The sequence below is a fragment of the Chiloscyllium punctatum genome, chromosome 11 (genome assembly GCF_047496795.1).
Source record: "Chiloscyllium punctatum isolate Juve2018m chromosome 11, sChiPun1.3, whole genome shotgun sequence".
In the NCBI taxonomy this organism is placed as follows: Eukaryota; Metazoa; Chordata; class Chondrichthyes; order Orectolobiformes; family Hemiscylliidae; genus Chiloscyllium; species Chiloscyllium punctatum.
Genome location: NC_092749.1, coordinates 49,379,314 through 49,401,096, shown reverse-complemented (window position 1 = coordinate 49,401,096; position 21,783 = coordinate 49,379,314). Strand labels below are relative to the sequence as shown.

General features: G+C 38.9%; 1 protein-coding gene across 10 annotated transcripts in view; it reads right to left on the bottom strand.

Moving 5' to 3' along the window:
* The window catches only part of esrrga (estrogen-related receptor gamma a), a 241,379-nt gene that overhangs the window by 200,622 nt on the left and 18,974 nt on the right, over positions 1-21,783 (bottom strand). For 5 of the 10 annotated variants that reach the window (XM_072580775.1, XM_072580776.1, XM_072580780.1 and 2 more), the window contains one exon: positions 21,177-21,258. The exons of 4 other annotated variants lie outside the window; for them this stretch is intronic. In XM_072580775.1, the coding sequence (XP_072436876.1) occupies positions 21,177-21,193 (17 nt within the window). In that variant the 5' untranslated portion in view covers positions 21,194-21,258. Of the gene's footprint in view, positions 1-1,942; positions 2,096-21,176; positions 21,259-21,783 lie in introns of those variants that run through there. One more of the 10 variants, XM_072580774.1, reaches the window with a different exon arrangement.

Genomic DNA, 21,783 nt, shown 5'->3' with positions numbered 1-21,783 from the left:
TGAAAAAGCAGCAGCTATGCACCTGTTCACCTGCTGGTGCAAAGGAAAACCCATTACAAGCTGACGAAAGATGAAACTAAAATGCATTTCAGCAAGTCACTCCAGCATCAGTGATTAATCTCAACACACCCACTGTCTGATGTGCATTGGCTCTATAATTAATAACTTCTTAAAGGATGCTAGCTAGGCTGCAATCGTAAGCAAACTGTGGACAATCATCCCATGTGGCCTAAACAATAAAGTCACAGATTGTAAATGGTTAAGAAAATTCGAAGAGGAATATATAATTTTTAAGCCTTTTTTTAAAAATAAAAACTGCGTCCTGTCTTTCTCTTTTCTTTTGGGTTCCTTTTCCTTAACTGTTCTCCCTTCTCTTTCTCTGCCATTCCATATAGAATCAGAATCCAACTTGTCCATGCCGATCAGATGTCCTAGCTATATATCAACTACCTGCCAAGAAATCAGGCAATTAAATCTTTCCCACTGCAACATTTATGCTGTGGCAGAAAAGGTGAATAAGGGAGTGTTCTAGGTTTATGTGGTGGCAGGAAAAAAAAACACATTCTCCTCATACAGGAAAAGCCTTTAGCATCTGATCCAAAATGGAGCAAGAAAAATTGAGAATTTGTCAGGTGATGAAGCAGCAACATCACTCCCTGGCCTGATACCTATGTATTGTGGGGCTACATTTCAGTGGTTGTTTTATAGCTGGAATAGTATAGTGATAATTAAGCCAAGAAAAAGGCCATTAAAATATAATTTACCACAGGATTTCAAAGCACAAATTCTACATGTTTTCTAGCTTGTTTCTGCAAAGGCTGGCATTTTTATTTTCCATAAAATGCACAGCAAATCAATATATCTGTATCAATATCATTAAATATAGCTTTGGTTGAATCCAGACGAAAGCTGATTGACAGAAAATGACAACACCAGGGATTGGTCCTTCCTGCCCAGTTCAGGCCAAGTGGGAATGACATAAAGTATTGGTTCGGACATTTTGAACTATTCCTGGATCCAGGGGAGAAAATCGTTAAACAAATTCTCAGGCAAAGTGGGATAAACAAGGCTTCTGGTAACCAACATGCAATATACAGTGAGGGAGACATTACAACCGTCTGGGGTGGCAGCCTGAAAGCAATAATAGTGTAGCCACAGATACGTCCAAGTGACGAGAATTGCAGTGGCATGACAATCTACTGACCAAAGGCAGTGAGCCAACTTAGATGATTAAAGGTTCAATGGTGGGCCCTCTTTCCAAGCTGTCGGTGTTTCACCAACAACAGGGCAGCCGTACACCCTATGGGGAGAAGCACTGAGCCGGAAACATTGAGGCAAAGCTCCCTGCAGCATTCCAGGGGAAGCCATCAGACACAGAAGTTCCAACACACAGGGAGAGGGTCAAAGGGTCGACACGGCAAAGTTTCCTTTCTGAACAGCGTGCCTGGTCTGCCTGCCCCTACTAATGGAACAGGGTCTTTACTGCTCTCCCTGCAGCCTTGGCGGTAGCCATCTCTCTCTCAGAGGCTCTGTGATTAGGATGGAAGCTTGAAGAGATGCCTATTGTCCTTACTGGAAATTTAGAAGTGCCACCAAAAAGGTGGCCACTATGGTCCCACTGCCCACCAGTGTAGGCATGGAACCTGCACATGATTCCAACTTCAGGATTACCTTACGTCAAGCAAATCCTGACTACACCTCATTTCTATTATTTGAAATAAAATGTAACAAGAGAGCACTTTGTTTTAAATCATGCAGTAATTTGACATGGAAAGTAACTATATCTTATGTCGTTAATTTTTTTTATAATTATTTAGCACTTTCAATAACTATTCATTGTGTAGTACATGAAAAGAAAAGCATGGATAAAGAAAAGGTTTTTAAAAGGTTTTTTAAATTTATTAAGCACATTTTTTCACTGCCTCACTTGAATCTGACTTACCATGGGTTCGACCATTCACTCCAAAAGCATGGCCCCGGGTTTCCAGCCATTTAATTCTGCGCCTCACTCCCACTCTGACTTATCTGTCCTTGGCCTCCTACACTCTTCCAATGAAGCTCATCGTTCGCTTGGCAGTACAGAACTTGAATGTTGCTGAAAAGAGAGACATGTTGCCGAAGCTTTTCGTCTTGCACTGATCAGGACAAACGCAAGAATGCCAAATTTCAAATGATCATAACAATTCAAAACACTGGACTCAAGGGTGCTGACTGGTTGGCAAATAAAATCTGATTGTCTATGGCACTGTGATGGACTACAGGAAACTATCACATTGCCAAGCTCCCTTGAAATTCATTCAAAGGGTTACAAAATTTGAACAGCAACCTTAGTTTAGAGAGATCAGATCTGTGCATACGAATGTATCTTGCTCCTAACAAGACTATGTGATAAGTATGTAAGTTAGCTCACTGAACTTGAAGGTTTGTTTTCAGACATTTCATCACCATACTCGGTAACATCATCAGTGAGAGTCTCTGGTGAAGCACTGGTGGTATGTCCTGCCTCTCTATTTATAGGTCTTAGTTTCTTAAAGTGGGTGATGTCATTTCTGGCACTTTTTTTTTCAAGAGAAGGTAGGTAGAGAGGCGGGACATACCAGCAGCACTTCACCAGAGACTCTCACTGATGATGTCACCTAGTACGGTGACGAAATGTTTGAAAACAAACCTTCAAGCTCAGTGAGCTAACTTACATACTTATAATCAACCTGAGCCTCAAATCTTCCCAAAAATCGCTAAACCTATGTGAGTCACATTACTAGTTTAACTAATTATATTGCATTGGTTGTTAGTACAGTTAACAGCACCCTCAGCTTGTTCAGCAAGTGCTGCCCAACTGAGGAATTACATCTAACAGTAGATGTTTTGCTCTGGGTTTTGCAAGTATACACTGGTGAGTAGAGTCTGTACTCTGCCTATTATAAAGAACAGAACAGGTTATTTGAGTCAATCAGCCAATTGGTGGGATATGTGGCTCACAGGGGCATCAACATCTTTTAGTTGGTTAGCAATGTTAGAACCTTTTAGATTTCAAAAAAATTTGGATCACAACTGATGTACCCTTTTTGTTGTTTTTGAACAGCAGCTGTTGTAATGATTCTGCGTTTTCTTCCAAATGCCTCCTCTGTACGCTTTTTAGTTCTTTACTTGCCCCTCTAACAAGTCCTTTGGCCTTGTGCCATCCTCCTGTTTATCATGTGATCATTTTGTTCTCTATCCTATCCTAAACCTTCCCTTTTGTTCACACTGTCATTCCCCAAAGCCTGCAACCTCTCTTGCTCTGCCTTTTCATCTGCGTCAGATCCATTCAATCGCTAAATATTTCTGGTTGGAACGAAAGACTACCAATTGGCAACATTAAATGTTCTTCTCTCTACACAGATGTTGTCTGATCTGCTGAACGTTACCAGCATTTTTTGCTCTGATTTCATATGTATAGTATGTGCAGTATTTTTCCTTGATCACTGAAAATAGAAAGATTAGAACAGGTGCAGACCTTTCAGTCATGCAACTGTTTCACTTCTACCTTAACTACATTTACCTGTCATTACTTCATACGTTTTCGCACTCAAACCGAACAGAAATCTATTTTGACTGTCTCTACTGATGGAGCATTCAAAGCCTTTTGGGAAGAGATCCAGCTACTTACTTCACTTTGTATGAAAAACAGCTTTCAGATTTCACCACAAAACCCTTCTCTTTAATTTTAAGATCATACCACGTGTTGTGGAATATCCCAGCAGAGGAAGTTATTTCTGTATATCTACCCAATTTAATGTTATTATTTTGAAGAAAATCCAAGGCTTGCCACTACAAGAGGGGGATAAAATACATGTAAAGAAACAGGGTTAGTATGAATACAAAATATAAATGATTGCATCATTTATATCCAGCACTACCTGAACAGATCTAAACTGTAGTCTAGTTTATTTGAACTGTTTAGCATTGGATGTTAAACCAAGCTCCCCAGAAGTACTTTTACTTAGCCGCACTCTGATATCTACTTGAGAACTACGCATAACACTATGTTGCCAATACCTAGATTTTAATATTAATTTAGCAACATCTACTGTGAGCATCTAGTTATTCTTCATTTTTTCTTAATTGGGGTAAATTAATTACAATATTATTTCTCCCATTAACTTTTGTTTCTGTCCTTTAGTTCCCTCCTCAAGCATGCTACACCTATTCTGTCCTTTAAATTCAATAGTGGGGTAATGCATCTCACTGATGCTTCCACAACTACCATTGATTCTCTTCTCCATTCAATCCATTAGGCAAAGTAAACAGTAAAAAAGCCCTTTGATAACAATTTCATTCCAGCACTTGGTTAAGAACAATATGATTGAAGTCAGTTATTATCAGAGAGCTACAAATTTACACAAATGTCTCTTGTCCATAATTTCTAATGAGAAGAAAGATTTTGTGGCAAACTGAGTGGTTAAGTTAGCCATCAAGTGTTTTGACAAAAGAAAGCGAATGCATGGCAAACATTTAGAGTAGCTAAATGGAGGGTAAATGGAACAGTAATTAAAAGAATAATTTCTCCTTGTTGGATTATAGTTATTTAAAGCATAAAATTAATTTTCCACATCAATGGTAAGATTAAAAGTTAAAAAATACTTCACATACAATGTAACTGAAGATGAATTAATAACTTCTGCAACATACAAAGATGCCATAATGCTCAAATGATTATTGCTGATGTATTAACTGTCACTCACAGTTAATCAAATCACCTCCTACTGCCTCAACTTCACCATTACTTATTTACTGTTACAAAGTAAAATTAAATGCATCAACTTAGCTATTAGAAGTAAAAAATATTAAATCTATTTCCAAAGGATGACAATATATTAAAATCAACAAATCTAATATTTGTTCCCTGGTGCTGTCCTTAAAAGCAAAGATCGAGACTGTGAAGCAGCAGTTTAAGCTGTGTATATTATAGGAAGTGTAGCCAAGAAACTTCGCTTTAGTGTATTCAAGGAATGTGCAGCCTTTGGGTTTCGGCTATTGGTGAAGAAATCTACATTTCCAATTTCTGCATGTTTGAATCACTCAATCCCTTCACAACACTAGCATGGGGGTAAGATGTGGATTTTGATTCTCAAAAATAAGGAAAATGATTTGGTCAGGCAGGACGAAAGAATGTTAAGAAAAACCTAAACCAAACCTTCCAGTTCTAGTAAAAGAGGTAGGAAGGGCAGGGGTTGCTCTGGGATGGAAATCACTCAGTTACATGCATGCCTCATATTTGTTTTCTGTATTCCAAATAGACCACCTTTAAAGGGAGGCACGGACTGCCAAATCACACAGATAAATTGACATGTCTAGTATAGAACTAGAGATTTGCTGTAAAAGCAGACATGCTGTTGAAACTTTTGATCTTCCATTCATCAGGACAAAATCACAAGAATACCAAACTTTAAAGGGGCGACAACTTTTACTGCCTGAGTTGAAGTTGAACAAAGGCTTGAGACAACAGTTTCCTGGTGCATTGCCATGGCAATCCCTCAGTCAGCATACACCGGCCAACCAATCAGCTCCCTTTTCCCAATTGGTAGTGTAGCAAATCTGTTCAAAGGGATTCAAAGTAACAAGCTTTAATAACATCTCTCTTTTTTCAGCTGATACCAGCAATACAGATAAATCCTTTTCCAGTACTTTTTTTGTTGGTCAGAACAAGCAGAATTGAAAAATCTTAATTTTGAAAACTAATGTGCCCAGCCCAGATATTGTGCATATTAAGTTCATTCACTCAGTTTGACCCAGTCAACCTGAAGGGCTCATGCCCGAAATGTCGATTCTCCTACACCTTGGATGCTGCCTGACCTGCTGTGCTTTTCCAGCAACACATTTTCAGCTCTGATCTCCAGCATCTGCAGTCCTCACTTTCTCCCAGTCACCTTCAGTCTCATGTATTTATTCCACCAGATATCTGAGCACCTACCTACAGTCTTCTGCAAGGAAGAGGCTGTCCCAAAGGTAACTGCTACCTTTGCCACTTGTGCCAGACAGATTGGTCTCGTCTCCTACCCAATAAGGACATTAACTTTCAAAAATCACATTGCATACATGATGTGCATGAAGCAGTGGTTTGGAATTAGGAATGTGTCTGGGTTTCAGGTTCCTGAACCCCCTTTGAAAATCTGGCCTATGATTAAGCCCAACTCCAGGGACTTGAGCACATAACATAGGCCTAACACTTTGTGTAGGACTGAGGGACTGCTGTCCTCGCTGTCAAATCCATATCCATAAACTAAAGACATAGCTGCATATCCAACTGGATTAAAAAATATTTTGTTTTATTAATTTATGGGATGTGGGCATTGCTGGTTGGCCAGCATTTACCGCTAATCCTAATTGCTCGAGGAGGTGATGGTTAGCTGCCTTCTTGAACCGCTGCAGTCCACCTGCTCTGGGTTGACCCACAATGCCATTGGGGAGGAAATTCCTTCCCTCAAGTCATCTTGAGACAGTGTTTGAAGAAGAGCAGGATATATTTTTGAAAATGCTTAATTCTTCAATCAACAGCCACAAAGTAGACGAATAGGTCATTTACCTCATTTATGTTTGTGTGAAACATGACTGTGCGCAAATTGGCAGCTCCATTAACCTGAAATAAAAACACTTCAAATGCAATTTATTGGTTCTGAAGTGTTTTGGGGACCCTGAAGATGTCAAATTTAAGATCTTTCTTTCTTCAACAGTAAGTTCTCTAGGCTCTCAACAGTAGTTCAACTCATAGCATCACAGATTTCTGAATCCATCATTTACTCTGAAATGTACTTTACAAAAAAGCCAGATTTATTTCTGCAAAAAAGCTTGTTATTCGCAAACTACTTTGAAGTGGGAGTTTCAAAGAGGTTATTTAATTAAGCCAATAAACAAGGTTTCATCTTTTTCAATAATTACAAATGATTGCAATCATTAGTCATTTTAACATGTGATCTCAAAACTAGTGGTTAAAGAAGGCAAAAAAATACAAAATAACTTTGCATATACACTGTAAATGTGATAAAGATTATTATCTTATCAGGACATATCAGATTAATTTGCATGCTATAATCTAGGGTTGCATGCTATAATCGAACTGTTGAAAACGTAAAATACAAGCTAACTTCATTTAAAAATTTCTAATCCTGTTCAAGTGCTAAAGTTTTAGTTTTGAAACCTCATATCGAATGAATAGAGTGTAAAAGCAAACTTGCGGTTTCACCTGATATGCATTAAACAGCACAGCATCATTTACATTTGTTTTAGTTTTGAAATTTAAATACAGTACCATTTTCAGCCCATTTAAATCAGAATATAAAATTGTTGAGCTTCACTGGCTTTTAAATTCCAAATCACAGGAGATAAGAGGTATCATCTGTCGTGGCGCCCTAGCACACAACACTGATATTCATTCATGCAGGACAAGACTATTGTGCCCATTAAACTATAAACAGCAAAAGTAAACACTTCAAGATTCAGCTGAAAACCAGCATTATTTCCCAATCACAGAGGCATCAGACTCATGGTAAGATAAGCAAGGAGAGAACAATTCAGTATAAAAGATTAAGGAAACGCAATAGTGATTTTCAACATTACAAAAAGGTTTTGAGAAGGTGAACAATGTTGGATTGTTTCCAGTGGCTAGTGAATTGGTAACAAAGGGTCACAGACAGAAGATTATCATTAGAAGAATGTAGGAGAAAGTTAATAGAGATTTTGTTCACAAGAATATCATTAGGATATTGAAGTCCTTACCACAAGCTACAATTAAGGCAGTGAGTGCTGCAACATTTTAAAGAAACTGGATAAGTATTTGAAATGAAATATAAAAGGATTTGGAAAAAGGAGAGGAAGTAAGGTTAATGTAGATAAATAGAGCTGAAGCCTTAGCATCAGAAATGATGGGCCAAATGACCTTCTGCTATAATTTCTGTGATCCTAAATAGGTAACCTCTGTTGAAATATTGTTCAAATGCTAAAAGAAATATCTGACTCAAATTTATTGGATATGAACTAATATATTTATTTTGCTAGTTGAGATTTGCATAAATTGCAGTCCCTATTTATCTGTAAGTTTGTTCATTGCTTTAGGAAGGGGAAAATTATAGCCTAATCTTTCCCTTCTCTAAATTCAATTATTACTTGTATAATAATCACTATAAAAATGCAAGAGCAGAGCTGGTCAATAATCAAATTAGTCATTTTTATTGATGGCCCCAAACAAATTCCAGGCTAAGAGGGTAATCTACTGCTCTGTCAATTTGTACTATTAAGATGAGATTTGTTGCTACACATTCATTTAGGAAGTAGCAATTACTACCCGACACCCCCTCCAAAAGTATGACAGGTGGCCTTTGGTAAAGAAATTTATGACAAGTCCAATTATGTCAGGGGATTAACAAAATACAGAACGTTATACATCCTATGCATAATATACAAACTACAGGCAAAGGAACCTGACTTCAAAAAGCAAAATGTGGCAGATGTTGGATATCTGAAACAAAATCAGAAAATGTGAAAAACATACAGTAGGTCTATCAGCACCTGTGGAGATGATAGGAAATTTACTTTCCAGTTCTGTGCTTTATGACTCTATAACTCGAACAATAAATATAGACAGTTCCTCAGACCTTGGTGTTGCATAAGCAGCTTCAAAGGTAACGTCCCATTAAGAGGTCAACATGCAAATGAACCAAGTACCCAGATGTTATCACATGACTACAGTCAAGGCACAGCTGTATCTGGGAAATACTCTATATAGTTTACGCTAGTTTAACTGCAAGTAAACCCACAAGAGATCTTCAAGTAAATGCCTACAGGTCATTTTGCTGCAATGCACATTTTATTAATGTGAATTCGCTATAACACAACTGATGAATTGGGGACAATGTTTCTATAGCATGAACTTTTAATGCATGAATTGATTATAACACAATTCCTGTCCCATTAGTTTAAACCATGCTACTATTACATGAGTTTCTTATGACACGGGGTTGCACGGGAATGGAACTACCACATTACGACAAAACCGACTATACTGTGTAAATTATTTATGTTGTGTTTAGGTAAAACAAAATTATTATTACACTCAATTCCAATGAAAAGAGTGCACCTGAACCATCTCTCTTCTCTCTTTCAAAAATCTTTCAACTGATCTCATGTCTTTGTCTGCAGCACTTCTTGATCATATAAATTAATTTGTTGATTGCTAGAAGCATTTGCAGAATTTCTGCTAATGTGAAAACGATGACATGGCACGACAAAGCAATTTTGGGCAGGGTTGATTGAGTGATTGATTGATTTATTGTCACTTATCATTGAGTCACAGAGATGTACAGTACAAAAACAAACCCATCAGTCCAACTCGTCCATGCCGACCAGATATCCTAACCTAATCTACTCCCATTTGCCAGCACTTTGTCCATATCCTTCTAAACCTTTCCTATTCATGTACCCGTCCAAAAGCTTTTTAAATGTTGTAATTGTACTAGCCTCCACCAATTCCTCTGGCAGCTCATTCCATACACACACCACCCGCTGCATGAAAAAGTTGCCCCTTAGGTTCCTTTTAAATCTTTCCCCTCTCACCCTAAACCTATGCCCTCTAGTTCTGGACTCCCCCACCCTAGGGAAAAGACCTTGTGTATTTACCCTATCCATGCCCCTCATGATTTTAGATTAGATTAGATTACTTCCAGTGTGGAAACAAGCCCTTCAGCCCAACAGAAATATAGACATTTTTAAGATGTAGTAAGGGAGTGATAGAAATACAGCAGGCTGTGAATAACCATGTTTGAGTGAGAAGACTGAAGTCCAATGAACAAGTAGCTCTGCACAGTTAACTTTGGAAATACAGACAGGAACATATTGGGTGGTTTGTGTGATAAGTTGACACCTATCCGCCGAAGCGCATCCCACCCAGACCAATTCTCCTACATTTACCCCTTCACCTAACCCTACGGGCAATTTAGCATTGTCAATGCACCTAACCTGCACATTTTTGTTGGACTGTGAGAGGAAACTGGAGCACCTGGAGGAAATCCCCACAGACACGGGGAGAATGTGCAAATTCCACACAGTCAGTCACCTGTGGTGGGAATTGAACCTGGGTCTCTGGCGCTGTGAGGCAGCAGTGCTAACCACTGTGCCATCATGCTATGATGTCACCCCTCAGCCTCCAATGCTTCAGGGAAAACAGACCAGCCTGTAGTTCAAATCCTGTACTGAAATACAGTGAAAAGCTTTATTTATGAGCAGTACAGGCAGATCATAGTAAACAAGGATGTGCAGAACAAAAGAATGAGACAGAGGCATACGGTAACATTGCACCGGGCATACAATAGAGATCAATGTTAGCATGGTCAGCATTATTGGAGGCTAGAGAGTCCATTCAATAGTGTAATAATGACCAGGAAGAAGCTGTCTCTGAACCTACTGGTACATGGGGTCACAGGCTTCTGTATCTTCTATCTGATGGAAGAGATTACAGGAGATCATTACTGGGGAGCAAAGGGTCTTTGATCATGTTGGCAGCCTTTCCGTGAGCTACTTAAATAGAGTCCATTGTCAGAAGGATGGAGAGATCCTTTGTCCATCCAACTTATCACACAAACCACCCAATGTGTTCCTGTCTGTAGTTCCAAAGTTAACTGTGCAAAGCTACTTGTTCATTGGACTTCAGTCTTCTCACTCAAACATGGTTATTCACAGCCTGCTGTATTTCTATCACTCCCTTACTACATCTTAAAAATGTCTATATTTCTGTTAGCATCCTTCACATGACTTCTTAAAGTCTATATCTGACAGAAAAAATATCTGCTGGATCCAAATTCTCCAAGAGCATATTTCTTTTTTACAAAGCTCTTTCAAATACCTCTCTTTTTCTGAGAGGAAGGTTTGAACTAGACATTCTTTCCTCTGAACTCAACCCTCTGTAACCAGGAATTAACCTTTTAACCCTCTTCTGAACCCCATCAATAATTCACCTGTATACCCAGATCATAAGCAAACACTGCATAGATGCAGCTTCACCAAAGCCTCAAATAACTTCAACATTACTGCTTTGCACTTTTAAGTCACATTTTTGACAGGCATGCTAACGTCTTATTTGTTTTCTTCAAAACACTCAGTTCTGATATATGGCTATAGTCCTGTTCTCGTGAAACTTACCATTATAAGAAAATCGTGCAAGACCCATGCTACTTAAACTAATGGGGCCAGAATTGTGTTTTAGACAATACAGGTAACGAAAGTTTGCATTCTACAAATAATGGTCTAAATTCTTCAATCACGCTAAAGCCAATCGCACTGAAGAAACACACATTGTAGCAGAACTGATTGTACATGCAAAAGCCAAGATATGTTTTCTGTGTTGTAGCTTCAAGTAAATCCCCATTTGATTAATAAAGATTTTTGACTTAAAATTGGTTATGTTGAATTCTATAGGCCAGGTCTCTGCTTACTGAGTTCACCTTTTGAATTAGTACATTTTGATTAATGTCAACACTGCTGTACTCAATTGAGTGTTACCTGAAAAATAAAGGTTCCTTACAGAATATTCTGTCTGAGAGTTTTATAGGACTTTGAAAATTGAAACTGCAAAACAACAGTTGTGAATTTCAACAAGCGATTAGGATAACTGAGGCCTTTCATGAGTATCGTTGACTTTTGTCATCGAACATGCAGCCACTTTATGAAACATTGCGACATAGAAACATTTGAAGTGGAAAGGAATATACATTCTGTATCTATCTTTCCAATTACCCTGACAGTTGTATCCAATGTGTTTCTGTTCAAGATATTTGTCCAACTTATTTTAATTCACGGGATGTGCGTATTGCTGGCAAGGCCAACATTTATTACATATCCCTATTGTCCTTGAGAGGGTTGGACAAAGTTAAAAATCACACAATACCAGGTTATGGTCCAACAGGTTTGTTTGGAAGCACTAGCTTTCAGAGTGCCGCTCCTTCATCAGGTGCTTGTCCTTGAGAGGGTAATAGTCAGACATCTTGAACTGCATCAGTCCATTTGGCGTGACATTCAACATGCAGTTACAGAGATGTCCTCGAAGATTTGAACGGTTTACTTATAACCCCATTCATAAGCCAATCCAACATTGTCCAACCTTCTTGCTAAAATACTACCTCCTCATCTCTCTCCCAACTCTAGCACATTACAAAACTCTGTTGCCTCATTCCAATGTTCACTAGTTTGCTAACCAACACTCAAATTAATCCAACAAACTGGTCATAGATGATCACTGGCTTATGATTCCATACAGATTCTCTTTTTAACAGACCTTTCAAATCTTTGCTATGCTAACCCACGACACAATCTTGGAGACATTCCTGACAACAGAGCTAAGACTTACCAGTTTGCATTTGAAGACATTTTGGCACTGTTTGGTTTTTAAAAAATAAAATTATGGGCCAAATGGAATTTGAAAAAAAACTCCAAGTCCTAAAATTTCAATTTTCCTGACATGCATTTACAATTTTAATGATATGTGTCAAAAATGTATAGCTTGTTATGCACAAAGATTTATCCACAGTGCTATAAAGAACAGGTTTTCATAGATATATAAATTTCAGTTAATGTTACTCTTCTGTAAAATCAGTTTCTAAAACTTGCTGCCACAATCTTTACTGATCATATGAGGTCTGGGTAGAGAAGTGTCTGACTCAAACATTTTTGGAAAATTAGCCTGCATGTGAAGATCTACGATGAGTCTTTTTAAAATGAATGCTCATGTTATGTATTTTTCAATTGGGAAAAATAATGTAAAAAATACTTAATTCTCAGGCGGCACAGTGGCTCAGTAGTTAGCATTGCTGTCTCACAGCACTAGGGATCCGGGTGCGATTCCAGCCTCGAGCGACTGCCTATGTGGAGTTTGCACATTCTCCCTGTGTCTACATGGGTTTCCTCCCACAATCCAAAGATGTGCAGGTTAAGTGAACTGGCCATGCTAAATTGCTCATAGTGTTCAGGGATGTGTAAGTTAGGTGCATTAGTCAGGGATAATGTGGAAATATAGGGTAGGGGAATGCATCTGGGTGGGCTCCTCTTCAGAGGGTCAGTATGGAGTTGTTGGGTCAAAGGGCCAAAAGTTTCCACTATGTAGGGATTCTATGATTCTCAATACGATGTATGCTTCATGTTGAAAATTGTATATTTTAATTTGTTTTTCTCCATTGTTAATGGCTGATAGACAGAGTTGGATATTTATATTCCAATATACGGAAGATTTGGGGTCAAATGTTGTGGTTATAATGATGGAAAAACTGTCATCAGTGTCAAAACTCTGTAAAATGGACAGCAATTCCGTTATGCACACATGCATGGTTAAATGCAGAAGTTTAAACGTTGCTGTCAGGGATCCCCTGCTCCTCCACAGGATACTTCATTACAGATGCAAACATCATAGAAATTAGTGATTTATGTGACCTTTAACTTTTAATGCTGTTTTCTCACTGTAAACAAGAATTAAAAGTGCTGTGCCTTGGTGAATGAGGTGTTATTGAGTTTTTAATGTTGTTCGAAATTGTAACTACTGAACAAACTTCCATCTTGAAAACCTAGTTTGAAAAGTCTGGAGGGTCGTTCACTCTATAATTAAAAGTGCACAGATTCTTAAAGTGGCGAAAATAGGTATTTATATCTTTTACAAATTTTGTGATATTTCAGCTTGTGCCTCAACCCCAGTGGTTATTTTGGTCATTCTAAATTGGCTAAAAATTGAATGATGAACAGTGCTTTTGCTTATGGGCTTGATGTCCATTATGGGAGATTATACAATTTTTTAAAAATTACTAGTCAGGCTGGACCAGGAACTACTGCCAATTCCTAATTGCCCTTGAGAAGGTGGTGGTGAGTTTCCTTCCTGAATCATTGCAGTCCATATAGAGTAGGTGCACACACAGTGCTATTAGGTAGGCTAGCCAGTAATATTAGAAATAATAGTAAAAGTTTCTTTCAGTACATAAGAAACAAACGACAGGCAAAAGTAGACATTGGGCCACTTCAAACTGATGCAGGGAGCCTAGTGATGGGAGATAAGGAAATAGCAGGAGAACTTAACAAGTACTTTGCGTCAGTTTTCACAGTGGAAGACATGAGTAATATCCCAAAAATTAAAGGGTGTCACGGGGCTGAGTTGAGTATGGTTGCCATTACGAAAGAGATAGTGCTAGAAAAGTTAAAAAGTCTTAAAATTGATAAATCTCCTGGCCCCGATGGGATACACCCTAGAGTTCTGAGAGAGGTTGCTGAGGAAATAGCAGAGGCATTGGTTGAGATCTTTCAAGAGTCACTGGAGTCAGGAAAGGTCCCGGATGATTGGAAGATGGCTGTAGTAACCCCCTTGTTCAAGAAAGGATCAAGGCAAAAGATGGAAAATTATAGGCCAATCAGCTTAACCTCGGTTGTTGGTAAAATTCTAGAATCCATCATTAAGGATGAGGTTTCTAAATTCTTGGAAGAGCAGAGTCTGATTAGAACAAGTCAACATGGATTTAGTAAAGGGAGGTCATGCCTGACAAACCTGTTGGAATTTTTTGAAGAGGTAACAAGTAGGTTAGACCAGGGGAACCCAGTGGATGTGGTCTATCTGGACTTTCAAAAGGCCTTTGATAAGGTGCCACACGGGAGACTGCTGAGCAAGGTGAGGGCCCATGGTGTTCGAGGTGAGCTGCTGGGATGGATTGAGGATTGGCTATCTAACAGAAGGCAGAGAGTTGGGATAAAAGGTTCTTTTTCAGAATGGCAGCCGGTGACGAGCGGTGTCCCGCAGGGTTCGGTGCTGGGGCCACAGCTGTTCGCATTATATATTAATGATTTGGATGAGGGAACCGGGGGCATTCTAGCGAAGTTTGCCGATGATACAAAGTTAGGTAGACAGGCAGGTAGTACTGAGGAAGTGGGGAGGCTACAGAAGGATCTAGACAGGTTGGGAGAGTGGTCCAGGAAATGGCTGATGGAATTTAACGTGAGCAAGTGCGAGGTCTTGCACTTTGGCAAAAAGAATATAGGAATGGACTACTTTCTAAATGGTGAGAAACTTAATAAAGCCAAAGCACAAAGGGATCTGGGAGTGCTAGTCGAGGATTCTCTAAGGGTAAACATGCAGGTTGAGTCTGTGATTAAGAAAGCGAATGCAATGTTGTCTCTTATCTCAAGAGGGTTGGAATATAAAAGCAGAGATGTACTACTAAGACTTTATAAAGCTCTGGTTAGGCCCCATTTGGAGTACTGTGTCCAGTTTTGGTCCCCACACCTCAGGAAGGACATACTGGCATTGGAACGTGTCCAGCGGAGATTCACACGGATGATCCCTGGAATGACAGGTCTAGCATATGAGGAACGGCTGAGGATACTGGGATTGTATTCGTTGGAGTTTAGAAGATTAAGGGGAGATCTAATAGAGACGTACAAAATAATACATGGCTTTGAAAAGGTGGATGCTAGAAAATTGTTTCTGTTAGGCGAGGAGACTAGGACCCGTGGACACAGCCTTAGAATTAGAGGGGGTCATTTCAGAACGGAAATGCGGAGACATTTCTTCAGCCAGAGAGTGGTGGGCCTGTGGAATTCATTGCCACGGAGTGCAGTGGAAGCCGGGACGCTAAATGTCTTCAAGGCCGAGATTGATAGGTTCTTGTTGTCTAGAGGAATTAAGGGCTACGGGGAGAACGCTGGCAAGTGGAGCTGAAATGCGCATCAGCCATGATTGAATGGCGGAGTGGACTCGATGGGCCGAATGGCCTTACTTCCACTCCTATGTCTTATGGTCTTATGGTCTTATGGATGGAGTTCCAAGGTTTTGATCTGATTAGGTGCTCAGGCTGCTCAATGACTTTATTGTTCCCTGAATCAAGAATCCCCTACAGCTAGCATCAGAATAAAATTGACATCAAAAACTGGAAAGGAGACTTGCTAGATGTTTGTGAGTAACTTTCTTGGAATTTAGTGGAAAGTGCTATTCTTTCTCCACTGACTGCAAAATCCGAACTATGACATTCCACTTACCAGATTCAGTGAACAGGTACCAGTAAATTGTTATGCATCATAGCCTTCAGATATTTGTCAATCTCAAATGATAAGTATGGCGTCCGAATATCCCAGTAGTCACAAGTAAGCTTTATGACAAAATTTGTAGAATAAAATTATTGTAATGCATTATTTAACTACCATTTTTTGCACAGTTTAGTAATTAGTGACAAAATTTAATAATGTGCTCTGTCTAGTATCAATTAGCGATTTGTGTCTGTCTTACAGTTGAACTGCTGAATACCACCTTTAGTGAAAATATCTAAATAGTTAAAACACTGCATTATTGCAAAAAGACACAGTTTACCTGGAGGAGAACTTACTAACTACAATACTCCTACTCTAGGCCAGAAGGTTCAGATTCAGGTCCTACCACAGAAATCGATGGCCATAGAAGGTGTGTCCTGACATGACAAAAAAAGTTGATTGTCAATCTGCAAATCCATCTGATATGCTGAAGGCAGGTTGCAAGAGTGGGAGAGTCTCCTGGTCAGCTAGGAATGTGTGGGTAGCTGCAATATAAAACCTCTTCCAACTTAAAAGACTTCATGGGCAGATTCTTGACATAAGCAAGTGTCATCCTGGTTCAAGGGACTGACATACGCACACACATTCACACACATACATGCATGTGCACACACAGATACTCAGCTATTTTGATACAATTGAAATTGATGGTCAATTTTCTTACCAATATAATTTAAATATTACATTTAGAAATTTAAAATAACATGGCTTTCTGGAATGCCACAGTTCGCTAGTTTGTGATACCAGATTCTTCACTGTATTCTTAATATTCAGCACGTAAATGGCAAGATATAATGGTAATTTGAAACTAAATTTTGTAGAATTAGTATATATGGCATCTGGTTAATTTTAAATATGTATCATTTGGAATGCACTGTGACTCTTAGGCTGCCATCACATTAAATTTTCCATATTATTACCCTTACTTTAAACTTATTTTCTCCTCAGTACAACTTAACCTTCCTGCTATAGTGCAGGTATGTTTTTCAAGGACACGCCAACAAATGTGGCCATAGGGTCTCTCAAGTCTCTGGCCTTATCACAGAAATAATTTCATTGAGATGCACAAGAATGACATGGAGTATCATCGTCACTGATTTGCATTATCCCCACCCCACCAATTTCACCATGGAACAGCATTGCAACACCACTTTTACAGACAACAACTGGATTACAGGTAAATAAGGGAGATCTTTTACCCTGATGCTCCAGTTATCGAGTCTATGCACTTCAGTTTCTTTCAGTGTTACTATTTGCTTCAAAATGTTAGTCACCATGTTCATTTTTGTTCCTTATTCATTTTTTTTTACATAGGGTGCAAACTGCAACAAAAAGTTTAGACTGTTTAATTTTCCATTAATACATTGGCTGGCCTGACAATAAAAGTATCCCTATTAACTACTGTGATGTAATCATTATTTTCCACAATTAAGTTGGGTAATAGCCATTCAGACTTGTATACGATTCAGCATTTCTTCAGAGAATTGCAATGCTTCATATTTATTACAAATTTATTGCTTCCTTGATTGATTCACTGATTGATTCAGAGTTCAAAGCAACTTTGGTGAAAACATGGAAAGCTTCTTAACATCTTCTATTATATAAGACTCAAGTTTTTATATTTTCATTTGATTCAGAAGTTTGTCTCTCTGACCTTGGATATTCAACTATGTGTGCTGTTTCCATGCTTGGCAGACACCCAGCTAAAAGAACAAAAGTCAGTTGCATAGATACACAAACTATATAGCTCTGAGCGCAAAGCCAAATACATAAAGAACAACAAGCGCATTCACGGACAAGCCAAAAGTTACTTCTGTTCTTTGAATGGACAAATAGTGATGGGTCCCTACCCTCATCCCTCCCAAACTAGAGCATAAATGCTGTCCCCTCCACACTTCACATCAGCTCCAATGAACAGTCATCTAGAAACATTAGTTTGCTCTCTCTCCATGGCCTGTCTGACCCACTCTGATCTCAAGCATTTGTTGTTTTTCAGTTATAGATTCCAACATCAGCAGTAATTTATTCCTAAAATATCATATGGTTTTATTTTAATTATATATTTTCCAACCAGGTAGTAGTCCTGTTGAGCTAAGATACTAGGGCTGCTAGCAATCAGGGCTTGAACTAACAATCACAACTTTCCTTGAACTGTGAACCAAGACAACAAAAGTCATACAACTTATATCAACAGACATGTGATTAAACTTTTGTTGTAACTCACCAGCAACTCAAGTTATTCTTTACACTATGTAACGCGCTGTTCAAAACAATTCCAAAGGTAAAGGACAATTAAGTTGATAGGAATATTCGACTCAATGTTAAAAGGGCATTACATCAGTCACTGAAAAGTTATAAGTTTTCTTTCAGAGTGGATTACTGAAAAATAAGCAAAGCCATGTGTAGTGGAGAATAATAGTTACCAAAGAATGATTATAAAGCAGTAATTTAATAGAGGGGTTCAGGTGATGTCATAAGCCACAAGAGCAAACCTTGAGTGGTTTATAACTGTCATCTAAACTCTGAGATTAGGTTACTGCCTTGTAATCACTACTAGGTATCTGTTATTTTTAATAATACATACAGTAAATTGTAAGGGTTAGTTTTATCCCATTTTGGGTTTGTTTTTCTGCTGACTCTAACTTTCAGTATGGATATGCCAACTGGCCGAGCACTCAGGATCATTGATTTGTGATGACGATCACATTGAAACATTAACGACTGTGAAGTCATTACTGCGCATTTCATTGAAAAAATCACATTTTTCAGAAACTTCTACGGTTGGTATGTAGTGGAAGTGGTTATGGAGAACTATTATTTTTGTATTATAAGCAGAAACCTTCCTATGTCGGCCAAACTAAAAGGACAACAGGCTCTTTAATGGCAGTTTTGGTAGCAACGACAATATGTCAAATGTACATCCTCTAAAATGGAAAGCTCTGCATAAAGATCCAATGACAGCAATCCCACCCACATTTCAGGAATGCAGAAGCTACATATTTACTTAATCAGTCACTATTTTCAGATTTCTTCTGAGCTGGCTTAGGCTGAGAGACATCAATTATTTAAAGGAAGTAACATGATGCTTCCTCTGTTAAGTCAAGTCTGCAAGCAGACCCCAAGAGAGAATAAAAAATGAATTAGCTAGAATTTATTATTGAGCTTGATGCAAACAGAGATTCAGCCATCATATCTGCACCAACTTTCCACACACCTTCAAGCATGCTGCTGGTTTTCCCAATAAAATAATGCTGCTACAGCAGGTACCTTTCAGCAGGAGAGGTGGTCTCTTTGAAAACTGCTGCACAGACACAGTATATGTCCAGTGACTGCCCTGATTCACTCACACGCACACACATACACACACTGTATTCAATACACGTAACAATTATTCATCCACCTCGTTTTCACTAAAGGCATGGCAATGCAATTTTATCGTTATAATCAAGACCATATGACAAAAGCAGAGGCCATTAGGGACCAATTTCAAATGTTCTTTGCAAGACAATGATTTTCAGATTGCACTTACATATGCTGAACATTTAAGTTGCTTCATTGCACCTGCGCTGATCTATGCTTTCCTCCACTTGCACCCTCCCCATCCCACAGAAAGATTTTTCTGACCAAGTGAAGAAAAGTTTCAAAGCCTGACTGAATGTTAATATATTTTTTTCTCTCCATTTAATTGAAATCTGCTTTAAATCTTGTTCAGTACTTACCCCCTTGAACCTCCAGGTGCCAGAGGGCTTGTTACTTGTGAATTATTTAACAATCATATTTGCGGTAGGAAATTGATTTTTGAGTAAATCCATATTGATTGAGTTATGCGAGACTAATGATTTGAAGTAAAATGTTGCTGTTAACTTCTAGGGAGGGAGAAAGAGAATGTTTTCTGCATCAAATTTTCACTTGAAAGGGACGCTGGCACCCTGCTTTCACCCTGTCATAGCCTGTGATGACTAACTGTCTGCCAACCATGACCAAGCGATTAAAGCAGACAGCATCTGTGTATCTTCGCAGTAATAGGAGCCTGCTTTCTATTTTCCATGCATTGAAACTTGAGCAGTCTATTAGCTCCTGCATTTTTAGTTTGATGAATTTATTACTCACCTTTTTTTTTATCAAAAGCAAAGCAAAAGCAGACTCATTCTAATTTCAATTTTTTTCTTCTCCAGATAGATTACAAATCTTTTGGGTGAACCCTCATTAATCTGAAGGGTACCTTGCAATGCACTAGAAATATTCTTTCTGGCTCCAACAACTGTTACTGCCATGCCCTTTCAATGTGTCTTTTTTTTCTGAGCCTTGCATCAATGTCCCCCATCTTATTGTGCATGAGACCCCCACTAAGATAGCAGACACTCGACCTGTTGTCAAGTGTCAAACACTGGCAATCAAACTGATGAGTTCTCACTCTTCACCTCCATTTATTTTGTTGGTTTGTCTCTGTCCAGTCCCTCCTCCCAAAGGTTCAGTCACTCAACAGGTGTGCAGTGTGAATGCAAAACCAAGTTATAGCTCTCCTGAATGCATTCCTTAGACACAATAATCTGTCAGTGGAGTCTTTCTAATCTCAGGTAGGTTTATTTACTTTCTGGAGTTGCAGTTACTGTTCACTCAGGATTCAGAATTACTGGTGTATTGGTTTTCGGGTCAGAAATTTCCAAGATTAGGGGAAGATCAGGTAGCCTAATAAAAGGTAAAAAATATTTTCATTTATGTTATCCAACAAACCTGAGATTTGAGAGAAAGAGGGCATGGTGACTATGAAAATATTGCAAAAAAATCTAAATTATTTAGCTTTCTGGCTTCGTTAGTAAGTGCAAATGCATCACTGGGCATACATTGAACAATGCAGGACTGCAACATCCCAAGCTCAGTCCCTGATCCATTCTGAGTTCAATGATCTCAGGTGGAATCGTGATAGGATACTGCAATCAACCTCAAGATCTCTAGACCAAGGAAGAGGAAAAGAAGAGGGAAGTAAAATTGCCAGGGTTACAGCACAATAGTGACCGGGTGATGGAAAGTGTATCTGCAGATATCAAGAGCTGAATGGTTCTATACCATTCAGAGTGAGACAACCTGCCGATACTCACGGTTTAAGCTTCCACATGTAGAATGGGCTCTTGGGCGAAGATAGGGAGGGCTGCCGACACTTGTGGAACTTCACCCCAGCGTCTTCAGTGAGGGAAAAAAGGGGGAGAAAAGATCACGTTTTAAATTTGAATTTTTTTTTGCCGAAACAAATAGTTAACAGGTGCTCACCAATCTTTAACAGAAAGGAGCTATACTCTAAATACATTGCCCTCCATTCAAGTAATCACACTGATTTCAACTCTTTCTCTGGTCGTTTGAGATTAGAAAAAACCCATTAGTTCCTTCACTTACCCTCCCTCTTACAGTTTGATAGTTAACACGTGGGCTTGATTTTATAGAAGTATCGAGGGTCTCCCTGATGGCTGAAGAGTTGAAGAGAGATCTTTTGTTGCATCCTCTGTGACGGTACATTCGCATTGAAGGCTACTCAGTCACTTAAATAGCCAGTGCAGGTCTTTCCAGGGATGAAAAGATCCCAGGTTGGAAATGCTGCCTATTGAGAGCTGCTGACCAAATAGAGATCGGCAACTCCTTTGAATACTGGGAGACGATGGCTGCTGCAGGAACAACACTGCATGAAGGTCCAGGGTTGAAAAGTGATCCATG